The sequence below is a fragment of the Euleptes europaea genome, chromosome 15 (assembly GCF_029931775.1).
Source record: "Euleptes europaea isolate rEulEur1 chromosome 15, rEulEur1.hap1, whole genome shotgun sequence".
In the NCBI taxonomy this organism is placed as follows: Eukaryota; Metazoa; Chordata; class Lepidosauria; order Squamata; family Sphaerodactylidae; genus Euleptes; species Euleptes europaea.
In genome coordinates, this window is record NC_079326.1 from 32000389 (window position 1) to 32024909 (window position 24521).

General features: G+C 40.0%; 1 protein-coding gene across 9 annotated transcripts in view; it reads right to left on the reverse strand.

Annotated features, from left to right (window-relative positions):
• The window catches only part of BAZ2B (bromodomain adjacent to zinc finger domain 2B), a 179218-nt gene that overhangs the window by 41531 nt on the left and 113166 nt on the right, over positions 1 to 24521 (reverse strand). For 6 of the 9 annotated variants that reach the window (XM_056861597.1, XM_056861594.1, XM_056861595.1 and 3 more), the window contains 9 exons: positions 24257 to 24322; positions 23190 to 23255; positions 21450 to 21494; positions 21155 to 21181; positions 19829 to 19894; positions 6514 to 6654; positions 5858 to 6112; positions 3445 to 3659; positions 2384 to 2458 (listed from right to left, as the gene is read on the reverse strand). In XM_056861597.1, coding sequence (XP_056717575.1) covers positions 2384 to 2458; positions 3445 to 3659; positions 5858 to 6112; positions 6514 to 6654; positions 19829 to 19894; positions 21155 to 21181; positions 21450 to 21494; positions 23190 to 23255; positions 24257 to 24322 — 956 coding nt within the window. Of the gene's footprint in view, positions 1 to 2383; positions 2459 to 3444; positions 3660 to 5857; positions 6113 to 6513; positions 6655 to 19828; positions 19895 to 21148; positions 21182 to 21449; positions 21495 to 23189; positions 23256 to 24256; positions 24323 to 24521 lie in introns of all 9 variants that reach the window. The other 3 variants (XM_056861596.1, XM_056861593.1, XM_056861589.1) reach the window with 2 other exon arrangements.

Here is a 24521-nt window from a genome sequence, read left to right on the forward strand (position 1 = left end):
TACCACAGCTACACAAGATCTATCTATAGTATCTATCCTGAGAACACAACTACAAGAAATAGCCATAAATACAATTCTACAAGAATATTTTTTACTATTATCAATCACATTATTGAAGTTTCTCAGACTCCCTAAACCTCAGCTGAAGAACTGCAGGTGTATCTACACAGTGCTCCCACAGTGTCCACTAAGAAAAGAGATTTTAGAATGGAATAGACCGTGATACCAACACAAGACAGCCAATCAATTAATTTCCTAAACAATGCTGTAGGATACATATGAATTAAGGACATCCCACAACCTTAGCAAAATGTAAGTGTCTCTAATACTGGAGCCTTTGTGCTAATGAGAGATGCGACTTATGCTTCCTCATGATATATTCAAGCTAATTCCTGCTTACTGGAGCAGGATGGTATTCCTTCATAACCCCATTATAAGAGGGGGTCCTTCCTGTCACCTGCCTTCCAAATGTGAAAGAAGTACTGTAGTTACTTTGAACTTGGCTCAGTCACTAAGACTATTCTACTTCAGCAGGCCTGTAGTGTGGGGAGAAAAGGATGCGGGCATTCACTTTGTACCTGGAGCTTCTAGGAGGAAAGGCAGGATAAAAAAATTGCAATCAATCGGTAAATGTATGCAAGAGATACACATAATGCATTCATCCGCCTAATGTGTAAACAGAAATAATTCTGGTCTTCCAGTCAGCTGCCACTGGCTTCTGTTATGGGAGTTCTATTTAGTACTGTGGTGGTACTATGTAGATACCCTTTCATTACTGAAGTAAGAGCCAAGACAGCTTTTAGAGAAAGTTTTTTTTAAAAATGAAGACTGAAAGGTGCAAATGGAGCACCAGAAAAATCTAGGACCTGATTAAGACACATCTCAGAAGGGTAATGCTGCTTGTAGGCTTAGCGATGAAAGTGCTTCATGCAGTGCGCCTGCTATGTAGAACACTTACTGACACACATAAAACTGGTGACCATGAGATAAACCAATTTCTGCAACCTAGAAGTTCCTGTTGAGCAAGTAGGAGTCCTCAGCAAGTCAAAATGAAATTTATGAAAAGATGGACAAGGAGAAAGTAATCAGGTTTATCAGATGTGATGAGAGGAAGGGAAGCTGAATTTTGAAGGAATAAAGAAAAGAAAAAGAGTCCTGTTTATTTAAAGCTGTTTGCCAACTTCTTGAAAGAAGAGCCAGGGAAGAGCTTTAAAGAAAAAAGAGGGCAACAAAACCCAAAAATCTAGTACTTACATTTTCTGAAAGGACCGGAAAGAATAGACTGACTTGCCCTTGAGGCGAGAAGCAGCACTCAGGCGTCTGCCTGTAGAGGCAGCATTAAATATTCATTTGCCCTTTGACAGAATGGATTATATATAGTATTCTATACAGGAGCTAAATAATTTGAGGTGCCTCACAAATACAGCCTTTAACCCTGCATAATTTAGGAGCCAGTAGTGTTAATAGCATTAATAGGTTTCTTTTCCCACAATATCTTTTAATTATCTTTTTATTTCTTCTGTCTCCCTCTTGCTGTTCTCCTTTACTTCTTCCTTCTTTCCTCTGAGATAAATTAAATGGATGGGAGAAACAGGATTAGAAACACAAGTACCTGAAGCAAAAAGCCCAGTAAGGACTCCTTCCTTTTTTAGACAAGAAAGAATAATGATTTGAAGAGAAGGAAATGGAGCCTAACTAGGCATACCACCTGGCTACGTATACCTCCTGTGATTCACAGCAATTTCATCTTAAAATTTCTATGGTAGATAGAGCCATTAAACTTGCTGTATGGAATTTTATTTTGTACAACGGGAAAAAATAGGGGATGTAAAATTATCATCATTAAAAACGTGACAGTTTTGCTCTGTGGCAAACTGATAAGATTTACCTCAGTAACCGAATTATTCCCTAGATCTACCACAGGAAATATTAAATTTATACAGCAAAGTCTGAAGTAATTTTAATTAGAGACCTTAGTGATTTGCAAGTTTTGAAGGTGATTAGAGCACAAAAACCTGGGTCTGTAAAAATTTCCTTTCAGAATGATGCTAAAATAAGCATGATAGTTCTAACCAGCTTTGACTAACACCAATTATATTTTGACAGCTCCAGAAAGATTTAAATAAAAATTGGTCTTAAGTTTTTCACAGCATTCAAAATGACTTTCCTCCATTTTGGAGTCCTATGAATTTAATATATCTGTAATGGGCTTTCAGCAAAAAGCAAACGGGCCTTTAAAATTGATTTTCTGTATTTACAAAAAGTATAAGCATTACTGTACTTATTTTTTACATAGCTTGATTATTTTGCTTTCAAACCAATCTATATAACAAACGTAAAACAAATGTAAAATACTGTAATAGTTAAAAGAAATATCACTTACTTTCGAAGTTTGCCTTCAACCATCCACTTATCTCTCCTTAAATTAGACATATAATCTATGTTTTTATCAATTTCACTGTAAAGGTAGAAAAAGCTCCAATGTTTAGGTCATTCATTGAACAATTTTATCTAAAATAATAATGTCTGGAAGAGTACTTCTATTTGCACATATGCCTGATACATATGACATCCATGGTGACATAAATAAATTAAATTAAATGGGGGCATGACCACCTCACAGGGTTCTGTAAGACAAAAACCCTTCGAGAGTTATTGTTTATGGATGACACCAAAATTTATGCAGCCCACTACAAGATATTCAGATGCATTTGTGATGAATTCTGGATGTACTGAAGTATAGTTTACTGAATATGATGCTGCCATATACTGAATCAGGCCACTGGTCCATCAAGGTCAGTACTGTCTACTCAGACTGACAGTAGCTGTCCAGGATTTCCAGTAGATGTCTTTCATATCATGTACTACCCATATTTTTAGCTGGAGATGTTGGGAATTGAACCTGGAACCTTCCACATGGCAGCAGATGCTCTACCACTGAGCCACAGCCCCTCACAACCACAGCCCTTCCCATAGTTGTATATGTTTTATTTTGGTAAGCCACGTTGTGTTTTGAAGAAGTGGGGTGAAAATGCTGAAATGAAATAAATGAAACATTTAAAAGGGATGGTTCCTATGACTACCTTCCACTAAGTGACAAATCTTGCTCCAGGGATGGAGTCTTTTCCTCTGGAGCAAAATGTCTCACTCAATGGAAGGGCATCTTAGGATCCAATCCCTTAATGAACCATTCATTATTATTTTACAGTGATCAGCCTCTTCAGAAACAAAGAGCTAGATTCGAGTCCAGTAGCACCTTAGAGATCAACAAGATTTTCAGGGCTTTCAACAGTTTACACCCCAAAAATCTTGCTGGTCTCTAAGGTGCTACTGGACTCGAATCTAGCTCTTCTACTGCAGAACAAAACAGCTACCCTACAAAACTATCAGAAACACAATGTACATGTACAACCCCCACACACAAAAAGTTATAACACGCCTTACCTTATAACACTTTTGCTACATGCTAGCTCGTTAACGAGAAAAGCAAGTACAGATGCTTTTTGGGCTGGCAGGTGTGCCTGGAAAGCTTTGGTTTTCAAGCTTTCTGTGAGCTCAGTTTGGCCAAAGTGGCCTTCCATAAAAATCTGCAGAATTTCAGATACATTGTCTCTGTTGATGCCAACGTTCAGCAAATGATCCCCAAGGATTGTTTTGACCTATGGAAAAGTCCTCTCGTAAACAGCGGTATATACAGTAGTGTAATAATGACAGCATAAATGGAAAATGTGTTTCTATTTCATAGCAAAGGGGGGGGCTACACTATAAAAAAGAGGCATCACCATTTGCTAACACATTGGAATTTCTTTAATAGTTTGCATCCTCTTTGAGCCTTTTAAACTTCCTTGTTTTGACCTGTACAAATAGTCTGGGGGTATAGAACAAGAACTGTTAAAAGGAGAAGTTTTTTTGGGGGGGGAGTTGCCAATAGCAGTTTCCTTCTAACCAACTTAACTGCCCAACTAGGGTTGCCGGGTCCCTCTTTGCTACTGGAGGGAGGTTATAGGGGTGGAGCCTGAGGAGGGCGGGGTTTGGGGAGGGGAGGCAATTCAATGCCATAGAGTCCAATTGCCTAAGAGGCCATTTTCTCCAGGTGAACTGATCTCTATCAGCTGGAGATCAGTTGTAATAGCAGGAGATCTCCAGCTACTACCTGGTTGGCAACCCTATGTCCAACTCAAAACTTTTTTTAAAAAATGTGTGAATTTAAAACAGGTTTGAGGTTGCAGAGAGCTGGTGGGGGACGGGGGGGACAGGTGTTGAGAGAAACACGAAAAATTCTGGAGGATGATCACAAAACAAGTTCAAAGAGAAAAGACAAAAGTCACATAGTGATGTTGGGCAACAAGTTTGATGGCCTTAGGAAACATGAAAAACTAGCTACCCTGTTGAAATCGAGAAATGAAAGACTTGCATGTTAATACCTGCTTGGCTAATAAATCCGTGATCTGGCGTGTCTGAGGCCTCAAACGTGAACAAAAATTAACCATCCACAGCCTACAGGCTAATGTTTGCTCGATTGTTCTAGCTGGGTTCTTTGTAAAGGATCAACAATTGCCTGCCTTGGCTGGGATACAGGACGGGATATAAATCAAATAAATAAATAAATAAAACAAAGCATCAGAGTAAATGAAGGGAGAAAGCTGTAGGGTGATTTGTGAAAATACCTTGATCTATAGCCCTGACCTGGATGGCCCAGGCTAGCCTGATCTCGTCAGATCTCAGAAGCTAAGCAGGGTTGGCCCTGGTTAGTATTTGCATGGGAGACCACCAAGAAAGTCTGGGGTTGCGATGCAGGCAATGGCAAATCACCTCTGAGTGTCTCTTTTCTTGAAAACCCTAACGGGTCACCATATGTCAAGGGGAACTCCCACTTCCCTTTTTTTTTTAACCAGGTGAAAGGCTGGTTGGATCCAGCCCATTATATCTAACATACAGCAAGTGTTCCTAGAAATGGTGTTCAAATGAAGACTATGGATTTTTTTAAAGTGTTTTAGCCAGCCCCATTGGCCTATGTATTCTGCAGACTTTGTGGAGCTCATCTCAAAGGCTGGGTTTATTTATTTATTACATATCTTGGTGACTTCCTGAAAAACTGTGCTCAAGGCTGACTGCAAAATATAAAACTACAAAAACAAATACACCAGAGAATTATTTGGGAAACTTATTATTCTGTGTGATCCACCACTTACTACATAGTGTGGACTTTTAAGTTTTCTATTGAGTGGTACAAACATCTACCATATAAAAGGTGGGAATATATATATATATTTTTCTCCTGCCTATGACAACTAAAACATTACAATGAACCATGGTTTGTCATTACAGTGAGGCGCCTTCAGCTTGCTTGCCCCCCTTCCCTTTTCCCCTTGCATGCAACTCAGGAACTGAAGACTTCCACATTTCAGGCCAACCACATTAACAGCCTGAGGATTGGGCTGAAAGTGGAGTGGAGGCAGCGTGACGGAATCACAGAATAAGAGGCTGGCGGCGGGAGCAGTTCTGTGAGCGCCTGGGTGCCACGGTCCTCCTCTGATGCCACAGCCTCTCTGGGACCTAAATCCCAGAAGAGAAATGCAGCACCGGCGTGAAGGGGGCGGACATTCCCAGGGGCGGAGATGACCATAGTCAGCTTCCTAAGCCCCTCCAGCCCGGGAATGCCCCCTCCAGTAACAGCATTGGTGCGCCAGATTTTTCTTGGCGCAGCATCACCATTTTCAATGGGGCTAATTTCCCCATTCTTGCTTTTTCGTTTTTTAAAGGGTTTTTGTTCCATTTTAATAATTGATTAACAGATATAAATACAGTCACAATTACAGACAATTACAGCTGAGGACATTTCAAGAGTATCTGTTACCTTGTATCCGGTTATCAGCCCTGGATCACAAATGGCAGCCGAGAGCAATCTCACGAGCAGATCTTGTACTTCTCCCATGCTGTCCCCTATATTTAACAGCCCCTCCTGAAGAACACTTAAACTTGGGACATCCAGGTTCACATCAAAGCCAAGAACTTTCCCAAAGTTCCGCAAAAACTGCACCACCATGAGACAATCTGAAAATGTACTTCCCGAGAGAACCAGGCCTGGAATGCGAGGCAACTCTGGCAAAGGCTGAAAAGCAGAGAGGAACAGTCATCACCCGTGAAAGAGAAATGCTCACCAAACTCAATGCAACTTTTGGAATCTGTTAAGTATAGTTCAGAAAAGTCTTAAGAGAAGCTGCAATACCCATACTTCAAAGAGGTGAAGCGCGGGTTACTAGAGACTTCTAAAAAATCCAGTCTAGCTAAAGTCTGACAAATAGGCCACTTGAAGTAATCCATTATTACTTTATAGTGATCATCTGAATATAGGCAACCCTTAAACACTGAAGTAACATCAGGCAATCTAAAATAAAACGGGCAACTACAGTAAGAAAAATTAATTATTATAACAATGGCAGATGAAAAAAAAGAGAAACAGTATGAAAAATGACAGGACAAAAAAAAGTAAATTTACATTATTCTGATTACCTTCTGGTCTGCTAAGCACATATCTTCATTAGGCTTCTTTAGCTCCTTAGCCATTTCTAATTCCAATCTTCGCTGTTCCAGTTTACGCTCTTTATTTAATCTCTTTTCATCTCGTTTTTCTTGTTTTAACCGTTCTTTCTCCTTAAATAGGACAGAAAGGATAGAAAATTAAACCCGTACATTCTACTTACAAAGGAATAATTTAAGAATTTGAAAAGCACTAGTTACATAATCTTAATAACCACCACAGCAATTAAACCACGTGGATTAAAGAAAAGCAAGAGAAAAGAGGCACGCCCTATCTTTAAAAACATAGAAGAACCATTCTGTGCATGTGATAAGATATTCTATATTGCTCTTCCAAGCAAGGGGCGATGTTTACAGGAGACCTTTATTTACTTCATAGTTCTTTAATAAGATTGTGTGTCAAGCAAGTTATGAAAGGCTTGATTTGTGTCAGGGCTCACTAGTTCTCAGTTATGCACTACGTTTTCAGTTCTGAGGATGAATCCTGGGATATATGAAGTTAATAACAGCAAAAAATGTCTGAGTACAGAGCGCCTTTTCTATACAACTGAGAAACCATATCCTGCCCCTGCATAATTAAGACTGAGCAGCAGGTTTTCAGTACAGCTACACAACTGGTTTGGGTAGTCAGTACTTGTCTTTCTAGAAATTAAGAACTGATGAAAAGGTGAAGTATTTTTGTTCAAATTAGTGGCTTTTGTTTTGTACACAAGATACAAAAAAATCTGTCAAAGCATCATGTGGGTGCTCACCAGCGTCTGAAGGTACTGCTCTGAATGGTGGAAATATAAGTAGCCATCCACAGATTTTTAAAAGGGTGGGGTGTTTTTAAAACCAACTACCATAAATCTAGGATTACTGTTCTCAGGACCAAATATCATTCTAGTCACCCTCAATAAAAATATATGCATAGAAGAAGAGTTGGTTTTTATATGCCAAATTTCTCTACCACTTAAGGGAGACTCAAACCAGGAGACAATCACCTTCCCCTCCCCTCCCCACAACAGACACCCTATGAGGTAGGTGGGGATAAGAGAATGTGACTTGCCCAAAGTCACCCACCTGGCTCCATGTGTAGGAGTGGAGAAACAAATCCAGTTCACCAGATTAGCCTCCTCTGCTCATGTGGAGGAGTGGGGAATCAAAACCGGTTCTCCAGATCAGACTCCACCGCTCCAAACCACCGCTCTTAACCACCATACCACGCTGGCTCTCTTTTGAGCAATCACATGCATATAGAGCTGCCAACCTCCAGGAGGGGCCTGGAGATCTCCCAGAATTTCAAAAGATCTTTAGATAACAGAGATCAGTTCCCCAAGAGAAAATGGCCTTTGGAGGGTGGATTCTACGGTATTACACCAGTGGGGTCCCCAACGTGGAGCCCATGGGTGCCAGAGTGCCTGTGGACACTTTTGCTGGCACCTGCTTCAGAAAGTGGGTGGGGCTAGATGGGTCCATTCCCAGGAGGACTTCTGATTGGCTGTGCAGATTAAAAGGCATTTTCTGCCCGAAATGTTGGCGAGGTACTCTTAAGAGTTATACATAACCTTGCTCCCTGACATTTTATGGTTGGCTCTGCCTCCTGTGGCAGCCATTTGGTGACTGTGCCCACCACCCTGTATCAGAATTTCAAAGGTGCGTACAGGCTCAAAAAGGTTGGGGACCCCTGCATTATACCCCATTCTATTATATTCCATGGTATAAAATCCCTCCCTACCCAAACCCTGACATTCCCAGGCTGCAGTCCCAAATCTCCAGGAATTTCGCAACCCAGCGTTGGCAACCCTGCATGTATTTAAGAGTCATTTGCATTCTTTGAAATACTCACAACCTAATCTGCTTGCAGTGCAAATCATGAAGCATAATTTATACGTGTTACACACAAAAAAATGGCAACTGCCATATCACTTTGATTCTAAGGACAACTGACCAATATTCTTAGATCTTCATAAAGTTACCCAAAAGATTTTGGTAAAGATATGAGCAGGAAAGGAATCCCAGAGCTGCTTTAGAATATTAGCAACTTAGAATACACCGTGCTGAACCAGATACCAGTGTCAGTATCTCATGAAAAATAAATACGTTATTTCTTATCTGACTGTATTAAAAAGGGTTAAAATAACAATGTTAGCTTGTGGAAAGGCCAAAATAGAAAGGTCAGTCTTATGGCTTTTGAAATTATGTGGAACAGCTTGCCATTTCACCCTCTGGATGGGATATTTCACAGTGGTGATCCTCAACAACAAGTCAAATTCCCAAAACAAGGTAATTACCAACACATCAATGAAATTTATCATAATAGCTGCTAAAGTATGGGCCAGTTGGGGTTTCTGAGATGCTAAATCCACATCTGGACTGCTTCAAAATTCAGTCATATGACTGAATGCTCATCTCCACCCAAAAATTTGCTCCACATAGAAAGACAGTTCATTTATTTAATTCATTTGTACCCCCCTTTTCTCCCCAATGGGGACCCAAAGCGGCTTACATCGGTCTCCTCTCCTCCATTTTATCAGCACAACAATCCTGAGAGGTAGGTTAGGCTGAGAGGGTGCAACTGGCCCAAGGTTCCATGGCATGAGGAGGGATTTGAACCCGGGTCTCCCAGATACTGGTCTGACACTCTTAACCACTACACCACACTGGCTCTCACACAACACTGGTGAGTGTTGGAGGATGGGTTTAACCTAGCATTCTTCCCGGAATGCCAGGAATCTTTTTCACATGGAAATTTTTAGTCCTCATCATAATCATCATTAACCTTTAATAGGCATAGTTAACTTTTAGTCATGCAGGCCCTGGAATGAGGTTGTGCTAAGATGCCACAACCAACCTCTGCTTATTCTTGAGAGGTACAAATGCATCTTGCTGTTGTGGTCACACATCCCCCCATCCCTCCTTCCTGGCAAACTGGAGTTTAACTGTATGCTTTTCAAACCGAGGCATTTCAATTGTCCTCTGCACATGAGAGGTGTAGGGAAAGAAAGAGCAGAGGAGGCAAACAAGACAACATTTGCATTTGTGGCTGCATGTGAACGAGGACTTAGAACCCAGACACAGGTTTACCACAACTATACAAAATAGAAACAGATTTTCAGAGTAGTTTTCATAAGTAAATAACAGTAGCTGCTGGGTCCCCTGATTTAGACTGGGGGTTGCGGTACAGCAGTAGGGGAGTTTAACCCTTTCCCTTTACAATAATGTCTCAACTTCAATAGCTATTTTAGAAACTGCTATTTGCTCTGCTTGGAAAACACACAGGTATGTTATTCCCGGTGGGGCAAGTTACAGCTTTGGTGACTATTAGAGTTTGGGGAAATTATGCAAGAGGGAGGGAAAAGTTCCCTTCTTTTCATACCCAGTTGTTATCCAAATTCAGGATCCTTGTACCTGGTTATTTACTCATAACAAAAACACTGCGATACATCAGACCAAAACTGACAGGCACCTACAAAAGTGGGAATAACTGAGCTGAAATTAAGCAATTTAAGTTCCCTTAAATGTCTGAGGGCAGTAAAGCATGTGTTTAAATTTCTCCCAAACTGAAGGGAATGTGAGAAGCCCCCTCCTATAGTTGCTTCCTTCCTCCCCCCACCCAAACTGGGGTATAGAACATGCCTATTTTCTTATATAGTTCACATTTAAGATTTTTAGGCATACAGAAAGCACATTTTAAATTGCAAACTGAAATTAATTGGAATGGAAGCCATAGGTCACTATATATAGGCTTGCCAGGTCCCTCTTAGCCACTGGTGGGAGGTTTTTGGGGTGGAGCCTGAGTACAGCAGGGTTTGGGGAGGGGAGGGACTTCAATGCCATAGAGTCCAATTGCCAAAGCAGCCATTTTCTCCAGGTAAACTGATCTCTATCGGCTGGAGAACAGTTGTAATAGCAGGAAATCTCCAGCTACTATCTGGACGTTATTCAACCAAAAGGCAATCACTATGGCAATATTCACAAAAGATTATACACAAAAGTAATGAGCCAATCATATTAAATACAATTCTTGAATTTTTTTTGTTCATTCATAAAAGTTCCTGTTTGACCTAAATTATATTTCAAGACCAACAATTCAACAAATCAAGACAGAATTCCGGTATTCATTCTGTTTCACAACTTTCCTCAGTTGAAAATTATTGTGGTCCATACAAAGGTAAGTATTGTCCAAAATTAATAATCTTCTATTTCTTGTCTTTTTCAGGTGCTTTTTTCCTTTCAAATGTATTGAAGAAGATGATGCTCACAGGCATTCCCACATCGCTTCTAACTGAATCAGTAAAAAAAAAAAATTTTTTTTAAGGAAATATCATTGGAAAAGTAATTAAAAAAATGCATACAATGATTATACAATAATACTTACAGACAACTTATCATGTCTTCATTCATTAATATTACTCCATGAGTTAATTTTTTAGTTTGCAGTGGGATACCAAAGAGGGATCAGGTTTACCATTTATAGAGACGCCGACATCAGATGCTTACCAGGATCTAACTTTACAAGAAGGCTGAATAATCGCACACCGAGTTAAGCCCATTAGGGATCATTACTTCGGTAAAGTATTCTATCAACATTTTCTCTGCTGAAACGTTTCTTCCGATACTGCCAAAGGGCAAAAAAATCTTAAGTCCGAGTCTCGATGTTTAGCCTGAATAAAATGTGAGACAATCGGTGCTTCTAAAACGGAATTGCGTATTCATGATAAATGTTCACCGATCCGTGTTCTCAGGGATCGATTGGTCTTGCCTACGTACATTAATTGGCAAGGACAGAGAACGGCGTAAATCACATTTTCAGAACTACAATTAGTATAAGATTTAATTTCAAATTTCAAACCCGTTCTGACACAAGTGAAGCATTTGACAGGGAGAGCATATTGACACATGTTACATGTTCCACAACAAAAATGGCCCTTCCTATGGATATTAATAGGACGATCGATTATATCGGTGTGAACAAGTTTGTCCTTAATAGACATTGTTCGTCTATAACCCAAAAGGGGTGGGTCTGAGCATCCTGGCAAGGAGGCAATAATATGCCAATGTTTATTAATGTTTGTATAATCATTGTATGCATGTTTTTTATTACTTTTCCAATGATATTTCCTTAAAAAATATATATTTTGACTGATTCAATTAGAAGCGATGTGGGAATGCCTGTGAGCATCATCTTCTTCAATACATTTGAAAGGAAAAAAGCACCTGAAAAAGACAAGAAATAGAAGATTATTAATTTTGGACAATACTTACCTTTGTATGGACCACAATAATTTTCAACTGAGGAAAGTTGTGAAACAGAATGAATACCGGAATTCTGTCTTGATTTGTTGAATTGTTGGTCTTGAAATATAATTTAGGTCAAACAGGAACTTTTATGAATGAACAAAAAAAATTCAAGAATTGTATTTAATATGATTGGCTCATTACTTTTGTGTATAATCTTTTGTGAATATTGCCATAGTGATTGCCTTTTGGTTGAATAACTTTATATTGCGATCCAAGTTCTACTATCTGGAGGTTGGGAACCCTAACTTTATACCACAGATGCTTTCACAATGAAAAAGCTTTCCATCTGAAAATGGTACAAGCTATTACAGGAAAATAGAATAAATTACACCTCTGCGTTTCTGGAGTGGGGCTACATATACCCAAACAGATTTATACAAAGAAAGAGAAAAGTATTGCACTTGCATACTGGCAAAAGTAACCTTAAAGATCCACTGCATCAAGGGGGGGGGGGAATACGCATAAGCTTTTTATATCAGCAACACTAGGAGGGTACTGAAAAAGTAGGGTAATAAATGCTCTCTCCAGAGGGATACAATTTACAGTGAGGAATATAAGATTATATTATTTGTTTAAGCATTATGGAAAAATACAGGCAATAGAAAAGGAAGTAAAAGGAAAGCTCTGACCAATTGTTATAAAACTTTATAGCATCTATGACTGTAAACCCTTTGTGCCAGAGCATTTCCAGTATTACTTTTTGGATTACAGACAATGCTTTTTTTCCACCTCTTTTTATGATTCTGCTGGGTGCCTTAAGATTTTTGTTTGGAGCTTAATTAAAAGTGAGAACCTGTTTTCTGTGACAGAGACTTGTGCTCGGATTTAAAAGGCATAAATATATTTTAAGATTCAAGGGAACAGTGTAGGCTGCAAAGAAAATAAAAACCACCCATAAAGTTGATATTTACACCAGGCAGATTCAAAAACAAAAACTATAAGAGCTGTTTAGGATGCTGGAAGATGAAGACAGGTGTGTGTGTGACAGAAATATTTGTCATATGCAGACAAATTTGTCTCTTACATCGCTGTAGATAGATATATTTCTAAATTTAACCTTGTTGACAAAGTTCATAAAAAATAGTTGAAAACATGAGTGCATTTAGGAGCCTGAACATTCTGCAAACAGCACAGGATTGTTCAGGACTTCCAATGCCAATGCAAGACCTGTACTTCTTTGATTACATGCTGGGAGCTATTTACACTATTGATTTGGCACAGGGAAGAGGTCTTTGGATTGGGTCTCATGAAGCAGATCCACACAAGCCGGGGTGGGGAAGTGTTTTTTGCCAACCCTCCCCTCCCACAGCAGCCCTCCAACTCCCCATTCATGCTGTTCCAGGGGTGTCCCCATCCCCCAGGAGCAGTATTTCGGGGCAAATGGTGGGCTGCAGAATGAGGGTGGCAGTGAGGAAGTCACACTGGGACACTGTAAGTCCAACCACTCACAGCAAGTATTGATGGGATCCAAGACTTGATGCGACACAGAAGCTCCACACATTTTAGGGGCAGGGCAACATTCGGCCCCTTGGATCCCAACTTCTAGATCCAGAGCTCCTAACTCCAGCACAACCTTCTGGCAAGTGAAACCTGATCTCCTCTTGCTTAAAATGGCAAGGGTGGGGTTACCTCTCTCTCCATGCAGAGGACACTGCAAGAGATGTTGCAATCCAAGCCCTCCTTGTGCTAGAGCAGCTTATATAGTTGATCAGGCTGTTTACAATTAACCATTATTAATACAGTCAAAAAGGGCAAGAGTCCAGTAGCACCTTAAAGACTAACAAAAATATTTTCTGGTAGGGTATGAGCTTTCGTGAGCCACAGCTCACTTCTTCAGATAGGTATCTGAAGAAGTGAGCTGTGGCTCACGAAAGCTCATACCCTACCAGAAAATATTTTTGTTAGTCTTTAAGGTGCTACTGGACTCTTGCCCTTTTTGACTACTACAAACAGACTAACACGGCTACCCACTGTGCATTATTAATATGTTATGGGTAAGCATTCTTTCACTTACCGTGTCTACATAACGATCTGTACGATGCATGTTATTTAGAGCATACTTAAACTACAGTACCAAAGGAGAAATATTAAATTGATGCCTTTGTTGTAAGAGCAAATTAGTATGACTCCTTAATTTTATTCCACCGGAATAAGGCAAAGAAACACAAAAGGAACTAAATTGCCTGTTTCGACAGTGCAGTCTCAAGCATAGTTACATCTTTCTAAGCCCACTGAATTCAACTGAATTAGAAGGATAGAACTCAGTTTAGGATCCCACCGTAAACCGGCCACGTAGGTTCAGGAAAGCTTTCGTTAACAGTGGGTTGAAACCACACAACTCAGGTCTAAGCTGATATAGTTTAAATCACAGTTACACGTAGATCCCTAATTAATATTTCAACTGAATTGGGAATGACATCTTCCCCCGTGCCCACCATGTAGCACCATGTGCGGAGGTGTGCCAAGCCCTAATGCTAGCTGCAGCTCATATTGGGTGAAGACTACCATGTTGACGATAGTGGAGTTTGCACCCCTTCCCAAGAGCTGCTGCTTTGGGGGGGGGGGGGCGAGGTATAGGTTAAAGGTAAAGGTCCCCTGTGCAAGCATCGGGTCCTTCCTGACCCATGGGTAAACGTCACATCCCGACGTTTACTAGGCAGGCTTTGTTTAAAGGGTGGTTTGGCAGTACCTTCCCCAGTCATCTTCCCTTTACCCCCAGCAAGCTGGGTATTCAATTTTACCGACCTCGGAAGGATGGAAGGCTGAGTCAACCTTGAGCCAGCTACCTGAAACCAACTTCCATTGGGATCGAACTCAGGTTGTGAGCAGAGCTTTTGATTGCAGTACTGCAGCTTACCACTCTGCGCCACGGGGCTCCTGTACGGGGTTAGCTGTACAATACTAAAATGTTGGAAATAGTCCCATCTCCAAATAGTCCAGACACCAAATGGGCACCCAGCCTAAGTGCAAGATATCTTTGAGGCCAACAAAGCTGACTCCGTGATATAACGAGGCTATTATGAGGCAGCTATAATGAGGTGTCTCCAAGCCAGCATTACTCAGCAACTAGGCAGATAAGGATAGAGTCCTACCGTAAATACTGTTAAGGAAGAATCCTAAACAACGAACACGGATGTTCTTAGAAGTCCTTACAAATTCTAAACAGCTGGGAGTTGCTCAGACAGCTTTACGAAAGGAGTTAGCAAGAATTAAAAGCAAAGTCATAGGAGAACCTCATAATGATGTTGTTAGTCCGCCTGCCATCTTGGCTCCTCTAAGTCAGAAACCGGTTAGATGTACAGCAGACACCCTGAGATCACTGTGTCACCAGCCAAACTATCACCAGGTGCAATGTGCCAGTGTATGCATGGGCAGAGCACTGTACCCCTACCATCAGTGCACACTTGTAGAGGAAGAATTAGACTCAATTATATTATACTATTTAGTGTTAATGATATATTACACCGCTATGTCTGTTATCACTCAGTCCAACAATGAATGCTGGCCTCAGTGCAGGTCAGAGAATTTGTGCAGTAGAGCCAGCCAAAATTATCCTCTAGGCTTCTGAAAATCCTAGAGAGCCTCCAGGTGTGTAGGAGAAAAAAATAATCTAAAATTCTAAATGTGGGAAAAAACCTTACCTGCGACATCTACACATCAGAGACATTACAAAAAAACAAACTGCTATAGTCCAGGCAGTATCTTGAGTTGCTATAGCAACTAGCAAAAATGGGGCGGGGAGTAGCCAGGAGGAAGCCGGAACAAGGAGAATGGCAGTGGGGTGGCCAATAGGAGAAGGATGTAAGGGGGTGACCTGGAGCCGGCACAAGTGGGACAGGATGGGATTCCCCTTTCCCACGAGTCCTAGCAGGTCTCCTGCTTGCATTTATATAATGTTATGCGAGCATCTGTTTGTGTATAACCATGCATTTGCATTCTTCAAATAAGGAATCATGTCTTTTGAGGCTAGGTGTTCTGGGGCCTTAGTGGGTTGACTCGACCGGCAGGCTATGCGTTACTTACTCTTAGTTACATTATTTATTCAGCACGGCACTGCAAATGTGACTTTTAATCATCTGAGGCATTACCTGTACTAACATCAAATTAATAAAACATTTGTAGTTCTTGTACTCAATGTTATTGATTTTAAATGGCCAGCTTATACATGGCCTGTTTAAAACTGAAAGATGGGCTTTGTTTAAGTAAAACTAAGGCGGCAGTCCTGCATGGCATTTTCAATAGGCAATGGAGTGGCATAAATCTTCCATGATGGAATATCCACACCATGAGACTCACTCGAGTGCTGTGAATTTAATTCTGCTTTCAAACTGCTTATTAGACAACTTCCGAAACCTGAGATACTTTCCCATATTATGACTGTCTACAGAACTGCTGACGGAGCTGTTTAGTGATAAATGCATGTTTAACAACCTTTTGTTGTTTATTGATCCTCTGAGAGTTATAGAGGAAAGAAGGCCTCTGGTACAATTATGATAGTTTGTTACACAGTTTTCAGGAGAAAGGTGAATATAAATTTGTGTGTGCTATTTTCTGAAGTTTAATGGCTGAGAGAACTCAGGAGAGTCTTGAATAAATATTACCCACGGCACCGCAACCTTTACAATAAGGCATATGACGATCTCATTGTTACTCATGGTACCTGTACAGACTCATTTTAGTTTGCTTGTTGGTTAACCATTTGCAGCTTCCAAAACCTGAGGTAACATTGCCTTAATAGGTCTGTGTGCAAAATTTAATGATTATTGTGACACCATTTTATAACTGTACACCTCCCAATAATATTTAAAATTATACACAAGAGACTGCACTGAGTAAAAGCAAGGATGCCAAAACAGTTATGTAGAGTTGGGAGAAACTTTAATCTGACCCTCTTTCCATACAATAGAAGCATATTAGTGAAACCAGAAAGCATCTGAAGCTTCAAAAAAGATGCAATCCCATTAAAAATTTAAATATAGAGGATGCCAATTGTTGGCCTCTAAAATTATGGTTTGAATTAAAACTTCTTAAAGAAAAGAGATATTATATAATCTCCTCAACACTATGGTATTCCTAGATTTCTAATATAGGATGATCACCCAGTGCTGTTGAGGATGGACAAGTTATCACATTTTTGGAATGTTTGATATTTAATGCTGTTTAAGCTTTGCTGTTGATTTTATTGTGTACTGTTTTCATTACTGATCATTGTTATCATTATTATAACATTTCAATTATTATTATTATATTGTTCATGGTTTTTAGATTTCTGTTTTTTTGTATTGTAACAATTTATTCATTCCTAATTTAATGTTGTAAACTACCCAGAGTACTGGTTTTAATAGCAGAAAGGTAGGGCATACACCTCTAACTTAAATGTTATCTATTTCATGAAATTTGGAAATTATTAGACTGATGCTAGTCACAGTGCTGATATAATTTTTGTTTAGTTTGTAAATCATTTAAATAGATTTTTTAAAATTAATACTGTCTGCTTAAAGTATTTTCAGTTAGATTTTAATGGAAACATTTGGCCTTGACAATAACATTTGGGATTTAAACCTGAAGATGTGGATTTTTTAAAAGGCATTTAAATTAGTTTATTCTAATTTACAGTGACCTGACCTGGCCTGCATGGTTTAGGTTAGCCTGGTCTCGTCAGATCTCAGCTGCTAAGCAAGATTGGCCCTGATGTGTACTTGGGTGGGAGATCACCAAAGAAGTCCAGGGTTGCTAAGCAGAGGCAGGTAATGGCAAACCACATCTGTTCATCTCTTGTCTTGAAAACCCTACAGGGTTACCATAAGTGTGACTTGACAGCAGTTTCTACCACCACCACCAATTTACAGTGCAATCCTAAACAGAGTTAGTCCACTGAAGTCAATGGACTTACAGCTCTGCTTAGGAATATACTAGTAGTGATGTACAATCAGTAATACCATGCATTCTTTCAGAGGCTATTAGCTCTTATGTATTCCATAATCCATACTGTGATGCAATTTAGCATGCTCCAACATTCTATGGTTTTCACTACTATAGCAGCAATGATAATACAGTCTTTTATCAAATAAAGACATATTCCCTGGGTATTTTGCTTCTGCAGCCTCTCAGCATGAGAACAACGTTCTCGTGAACCATGTTCACACTTAAGGTCTAGATCTCTTCCTCCATTCAAAGTGGTGGTTTTCCTGTCCTACATGATAGCCTTTTAAAAACTACTAACAAAAAATACTGTCAAAAATGGCTTGAAATGAATCCTTAAGGGAGAGAGAGGAGATTAAAAGAATGGCAATGGAAACCTGAGCTACCATTAATTAATTAGCACAGATCTGTCATGATTAATAACATATAAAAACAGAAGGCAACATCCAAAGGAGTGTAAATACTGATCTGCTTGCAGAATGGCTCTTTCCTGCCTCCTTCTTCTGGATTATAATATGGGGATGTATAATGGGAAGGTGGAATGAATGAAAATTACTTACACAAACCCAGGAAGCTGCCTAATACTGAATCAGACCCTTGAATCAGACTGACAGCAGCTCTCCAGGATCTTAGGCTGAGGCCTTTCACATCACCTACTGCCAGATCTATTAACTGGAGAAGATGCCAGGGATTGAACATGGGACCATCTGCACAAGGTACATGTAGCTCTTTGACACAGGTTGCACCTGCCCCATGTTCCAGGAAAGTGGTTGAGGCCACTGCCCTGTAGGGCTTGTGGTTGGCAGGTGGCTCCCACCTTGATGCAGCTTCAATTGCAGGGACAGGTAAGCTGCAGGCCTCATGACAGGGATGGAAGCAGAGGACACATCTTCTGCAGAGGACACATCTTCTCCATCAACCCCCCACCCCCTTCTCTGCAGGCTCTTCATTCTCATCCCAGCACCCAAGCAACAGTTGGGAGGAGAGCAATCGGACTGCAAGAGCAAAACCACCACCTCTAAGGCAGCCACCTGAAAAAAGAACAAACAGACTATGGTAGGGTGGTGGTGGTGGTGGTTTTACTTCCCTTTCTCCACAACCAGCTTGCTCTCTTTGGCACTCTTGCCTGAGCTGCTGTGCCTCGTGCTGAGGAGAGGGTGAGAACGCAGAGAAAGAAGCCATTCCAACTCACTCCAGATACACAAGGGCTGGCTAAAGTTCAACAGCACTGGGAAGAGACAACCCCTACATGCTCAAAAGTAATCTGGTAATGATTGTGAATGTATCTCTCCATGAGCCATGGAGTGAGTACCACTGCTCCAGATATAGATCCTTGAAGTGAACATGCATAGGATTCATTCCACTCCACAAAGTTATTTGACCTCCCCCTTCATTGTTCTGGTGTTCTTTGTATGGAGAAACCATATGGAACAGTTGAGTGACTGGTCCACGCGGAGGTTCCCTGCAAACTATTTGGAGCAGCATCAGACCACGAGGGGATGCATCAGTTCTAAGTCTTACTGAAAGTGAGAACCATGTTGCTTTGAAAGTGTTCTGTATGTTCCATGCCAAGCCTGCAGAGGGCTCCAGTTTGTCATTCTTGAGACCAGACAAGTAGACAAATAGGGTGGGAAAGAAATGTCCTGACCCTTTAATGGGATGTTACTTACCATGAAAAGCTTCAGCTGTCCATTTCCACAAATTATACCTCTATTAAATGGCAGGCCGTTTTCCTCCAGGTCTGTTGGCAAACCTAAGCAGCATGCCTTCCTAATAATTACCAGTTATCCCAGAAAACGATGCCATTTTCTGAATCTATAAATGAGGGCCAGCAGACTTAACAGAAAATAATATATTAATCTGTGGGAAAATCAAATTATATTTGCCATGTAAAGTTTAGGAGTTTGAAACTGCCTAACTGGCGGAGGGAATGAATGGGATTTCAAATTCCCAGTTATCTAGTTTTGTTACCTGAGCTATATTTATTAATTCTGATCAAACAAACAGAATTAGCCAAAATTATATAAGTCTCTTCTTCAAAGGAAGAACCCATGTGACTCCATTTCAGGGGTTTTGTACTCACTTCTGCCTTTTTACGTGCCTCCATGGCTTTCATTAGCATCATATGCTGCCTCCTTCTTTCTCGCTCCTATTAAAGCAGATAAAATTAGAACGAAGAGCTACTCCAATCCAGAGTCGCTTAAACGAAGTTATTCCAAAGCTCAACGGGACATGTTTAGCATTAATAGACAAGTCAAGGTATATGCTAAATAAAGGGCAAGAATAGCCAAGTCTGTGCATGTTTTAGTTCAGGTTTAGAAAGCAAATACAAGAACAACTGAAAGCAAAAAGGTAAAGCGATGAACATGGAGACAGTGTCAAACAGAAGCATACAGATTTACTTATGGTCAGTTGTGAGGCTCCTTCAGAAGCTGGCAGAACAAAAAGCATAATGGTTGGCTGGAACAGGTCAGTTACCTTACATCTGCTATAATAGAAAGCTCGCAAATCACTTGTTCAGCGGCCAATTAAATAGAAGTTGGTATTGGCGGGTCATTTGAAAAGTAATCAAAAGTGATTCCCCCCCCCTATTATTTAAAATCGTTTTGACTACATGCTGGTTATAAATTTCTCTCTTTGTATAAAATTCAGTATGCAGCCAATGGATTAACATAAACTTATCAGTCTTAAAAAAAAAACTAGTTTCAGGTAAACTAGCCACCGTTCATACACAAACAAGGATGGTCCTCTCTATTGGTACCTATTGTTTAGCCAAAGTCACAGAAGCTGCACCATAGATCAGGTTTAATGGTATTGAGTGAGTCTTGAACTATCACAAAATGCAAAAGGTAGTACAAAATAACTTTTCAGACTGAAATAATGTGGATTTATTTTTAAATATACTGAAAAGATAACACACTCAATTCTGTACCATTTTAAGAAACTAACGTGGTCCCAATTGCACTATGTTAAAATAATCATTTCATATATATATATATATATGAAGATATTTTTAAAAGATTAAAATGAAACACATCGAATAGGATTTACAGGATGCATAGCCAAAGTTGCCTAGTGAGTAAATAACCTGTGATAGGTTAAGTGCGCACACTTTTGGGTAAGGCAAATTTATCCCTGATTGAGTACAGCTTGATGTCAAGGCAACAGCCCCATGTATAGTTTGTCGGGGTCAATTTATAATAAGTTTGAGATAAGTTGTGCCTTTTTTTCTTTCTTTCTTTTTTACAGACAAGACAAGCAGATGTATGCAATGCACTGTGCTGGAAAGCCATGCAGCAGTATGTAATATGACAGCAGCCAGTGCTACATTTTATGCATCGCTATGACAACCATATCACAACCAAATCACAATGCGGTGTTAGATGTACAAAAATAAACATACCCATACCATATCTAGTCTATGCCTCTCCAACTCCTGGTAGAAAGAGTTGGCACAACATTATGAAACAGAAATCACAGAGTCAAAAAAAAATCCCTCCCACTTTATAATTTCCCCCCAAAGACCCCAATACCAAAGCAAGGCAATATACCCGTAATATGAAGGGGCAATATTAAGCAGCAGTTCTTTCTTTTTTTTTAATTCCAAAATTTTTAAAAAGGAAAATATTCCCACCCCCTCCAAATATTTTAGGCATGAGTTTAAAATAGCATTTATCATTTCCCGTGAAGCTTGGTGTACAAACCTGATGCTTCAGTAGAACAGCTTGCTGTCTTCTCATTTCCTTTTCCTTAAAGATATGAAAAAAAGCAAATCAATCTAATAAACATCTAATCTAATAAACGTGAATATCTAATAACAAATATCTAATAAATGTGAATATCAAAAGCAGGCCTATTTTTCCCCACCATGCAAGACAGCAGTAAAAAAAAAAAAATCTAGGGGCTTCTCTGTGTTTTAAGTCCTTATTCTTTTAACTTTCATAGCAAACTAGAACAGTGTGATGGACAGGATGAAAACAGAATGAACAGAAGATGCATAGAAATGAATGTTAGGTCATGTGAAGGTCAGGACTGAGACAACATGCTTTCCAAACGCTGCAGGTATGTGGTCAACTCTGTGTGCTACGAAGCAACAAGCAAAAACACGTTTTTCGTGTTCTGTATAGAAGCCAAGCAGTTATCACCCCGATCCTGAAAGCAATAACTTAAACCAGGATGCAAAGGGCCTTTGCATGTGCTGAAGGACTACCTCAGCTCACTCAGGGAAGGTCACCCAGGTCTACTTCTTGATGTATCCAATGCAGTGTTAGAAGGTTCTCTAACCTTAAAGAAGTACTTCTCAGGATATGCACAGGGTTGTCAGCTCCGGGTTGGGAAATACCAGGAAATTTTGGGGGTGGAGCCTGAGAAGGGCATGGTTTGGGGAGGGGAGGGACTTTAATGGGGTATAATGCCATAAGAGCCCCGTGGCGCAGAGTGGTAAGCTGCAGTACTTCAGTCCAAGCTCTGCTCACGCCCTGAGTTTGATCCCAACCGAAGTTGGTTTCAGGTAGCCGGCTCAAGGTTGACTCAGCCTTCCATCCTTCCGAGGTCGGTAAAATGAGTACCCAGCTTACTAGGGGTAAAGGGAAGACGACTGGGGAAGGCACTGGCAAACCACCCCACAAAAAAGTCTCCCTAGTAAACGTGGGGATGTGATGTCACCCCATGGGTCAGGAATGACCCAGTGCTTGCACAGGGGACCTTTACCTTTACCTAATGGAGTCCACCTTCCAAAGCGGCCATTTTTTCCAGGTGAACTGATCTCTGACACCTAGAGATCAGTTGTAATAGCAGGAGATCTCCAGCCGCCACTTGGAGGCTGGCAACCCTACATATGTACACGGCTATGGTGAGAACAGAGGACTCCAAAAATAATAACTACAGGTGCACAGCTGCCCTTTGGATCCTGACTTTGATAAAGTAATGGATATGCTTTCCAAGACAGTATTCAGGACAAGGATATGTGCCTTATAAAGATTTAAGGACATTTTAAAAAACCACCTGAAAATCATCTAATTTTAAAATCTTGGTGACCATTTTTTAAGGGTTGTTATGTACACACCCCAAACATATCAACAAGTATAAATAAAGACTCATATGTACATACACACCTACCAAAACACACTGGCCTGTATCCTACCTTATGCTGATGCAACGTCCACAAGCATAAGGAGCCTTTCTCTAGCCTTGGAGTATTTCGCCAACTTAAGTGGCTCTTCTTTTGGAGGAAGAGCCACTTAAGTTGGAGGGAGTTTCCTCAGGCTGGATGGAGGCTTCCAACTTAGCTCATTGGAGTCATAGGATGCAGGCCACTAAACAAATGCTTTTTATCCATTTCTTTTTCAAATGTAATCCATTACCCCATTGGTCATGTGTACTGTCGATCAGGTTTTCATGTTTGGAAGATAAAAAAAAAAACTCTGATACTCATCTAAACTAACCTTTATTCGTTTCTCGGCCTCCAATAATTTGGCATTTGCTGCTTCTTCTTTCTTTTTCTTTTTTGCCTGTGCATGCAAAACAGGTCCCAAGGTCATGCAACAGCACCACGACAACTGGAAAGTAATCTCAGACTAGAAATAAAAGCTTCATGCCTCACAAGGTGCAAAACAATACCACACATCATGTGTAGGTTATAACAGATTTCTTCCTCAGTATATATTTTTTTAAAAAAACTTGTGATTTTTTTTAAGAGGGTGGTCGATAATAAGGTACACGTCATATAAGAAAATATGATTTTAACAATGTTACTGGCAACAACTGAGCTTTTAAACTTTTTGTCTAAAATACAAGATGGGACAATTAGCGATTTACACTTTTAAGTGAGGTGAATATGTTTAATCAGCAGGGCACAATTTCAAGATCTTAATTAAAGCCAACGGTAAGAATCCACATCAGAAAAACATTTCTCTCCGCTTAATTTATTAAAACAACTGGTATTAACAACTGAGACTAAAAAGAAATCTGTTGCCAAACAGATCAGAAATGAAGGTCTGAAACAGAAACCTACATTTAAATATCCTCCGACTTAACTATACATGGCATGGGTCCATTATACAAACCAACTGTTTACAACGTGAAGACTCACAAATCCTTCGAAAGTGTAAACATGCACATTCTTTAAGGTTAGAATCATGCTATTCAAAGGTCAACTTGAAAGAGACTTTCCTAATGCTTATTATTTTTTCTGATGTTTCAACCAAAAGTATTTCTTTTTACTCCATCTGTAGTTTAGTTTTCTCAAATCTATAAAGGTTTCTCATCTCATATTTGAACTAAACTCCATCTTACAACTCCCTTAAAATAAAATTGGTGAATTGGCCACTTCCAAATGGCTTTACGTGAGCTATGGAGGTAAGAACGCACAGGTTTGAAGACACAGTTCAATCTACAAATGGAGATACCTACAAATTTGAGACAGTATGGCACTCTGATGAAAGACTATAATTCCTGTTAATTTTTTTTTTGCTCTTCCCATTAAAATCTTGTTTTAAAAAACAAGTTATACCTCTAAAATTTGCTGAGCCCGAAGTTCTTTTTCCAATCTGATTTGCTGGATTCTCTTAATCTTTTCCTACAACAAGAAAAACTTTCAGTTTTTTTAAGCAGCAATAATAACAGATCACATCCCCGCCACAGCCTACAGCTGAGTGTTAGAACTGGCACATAGGCACGTCCAGTTTTGGCAAAAAGCCCCACTCAGATACCCAGAATGTAATGACATCACATTGCATGTTATTTCACCTTAGGAGGCCAACTGCAGCTATTTCATG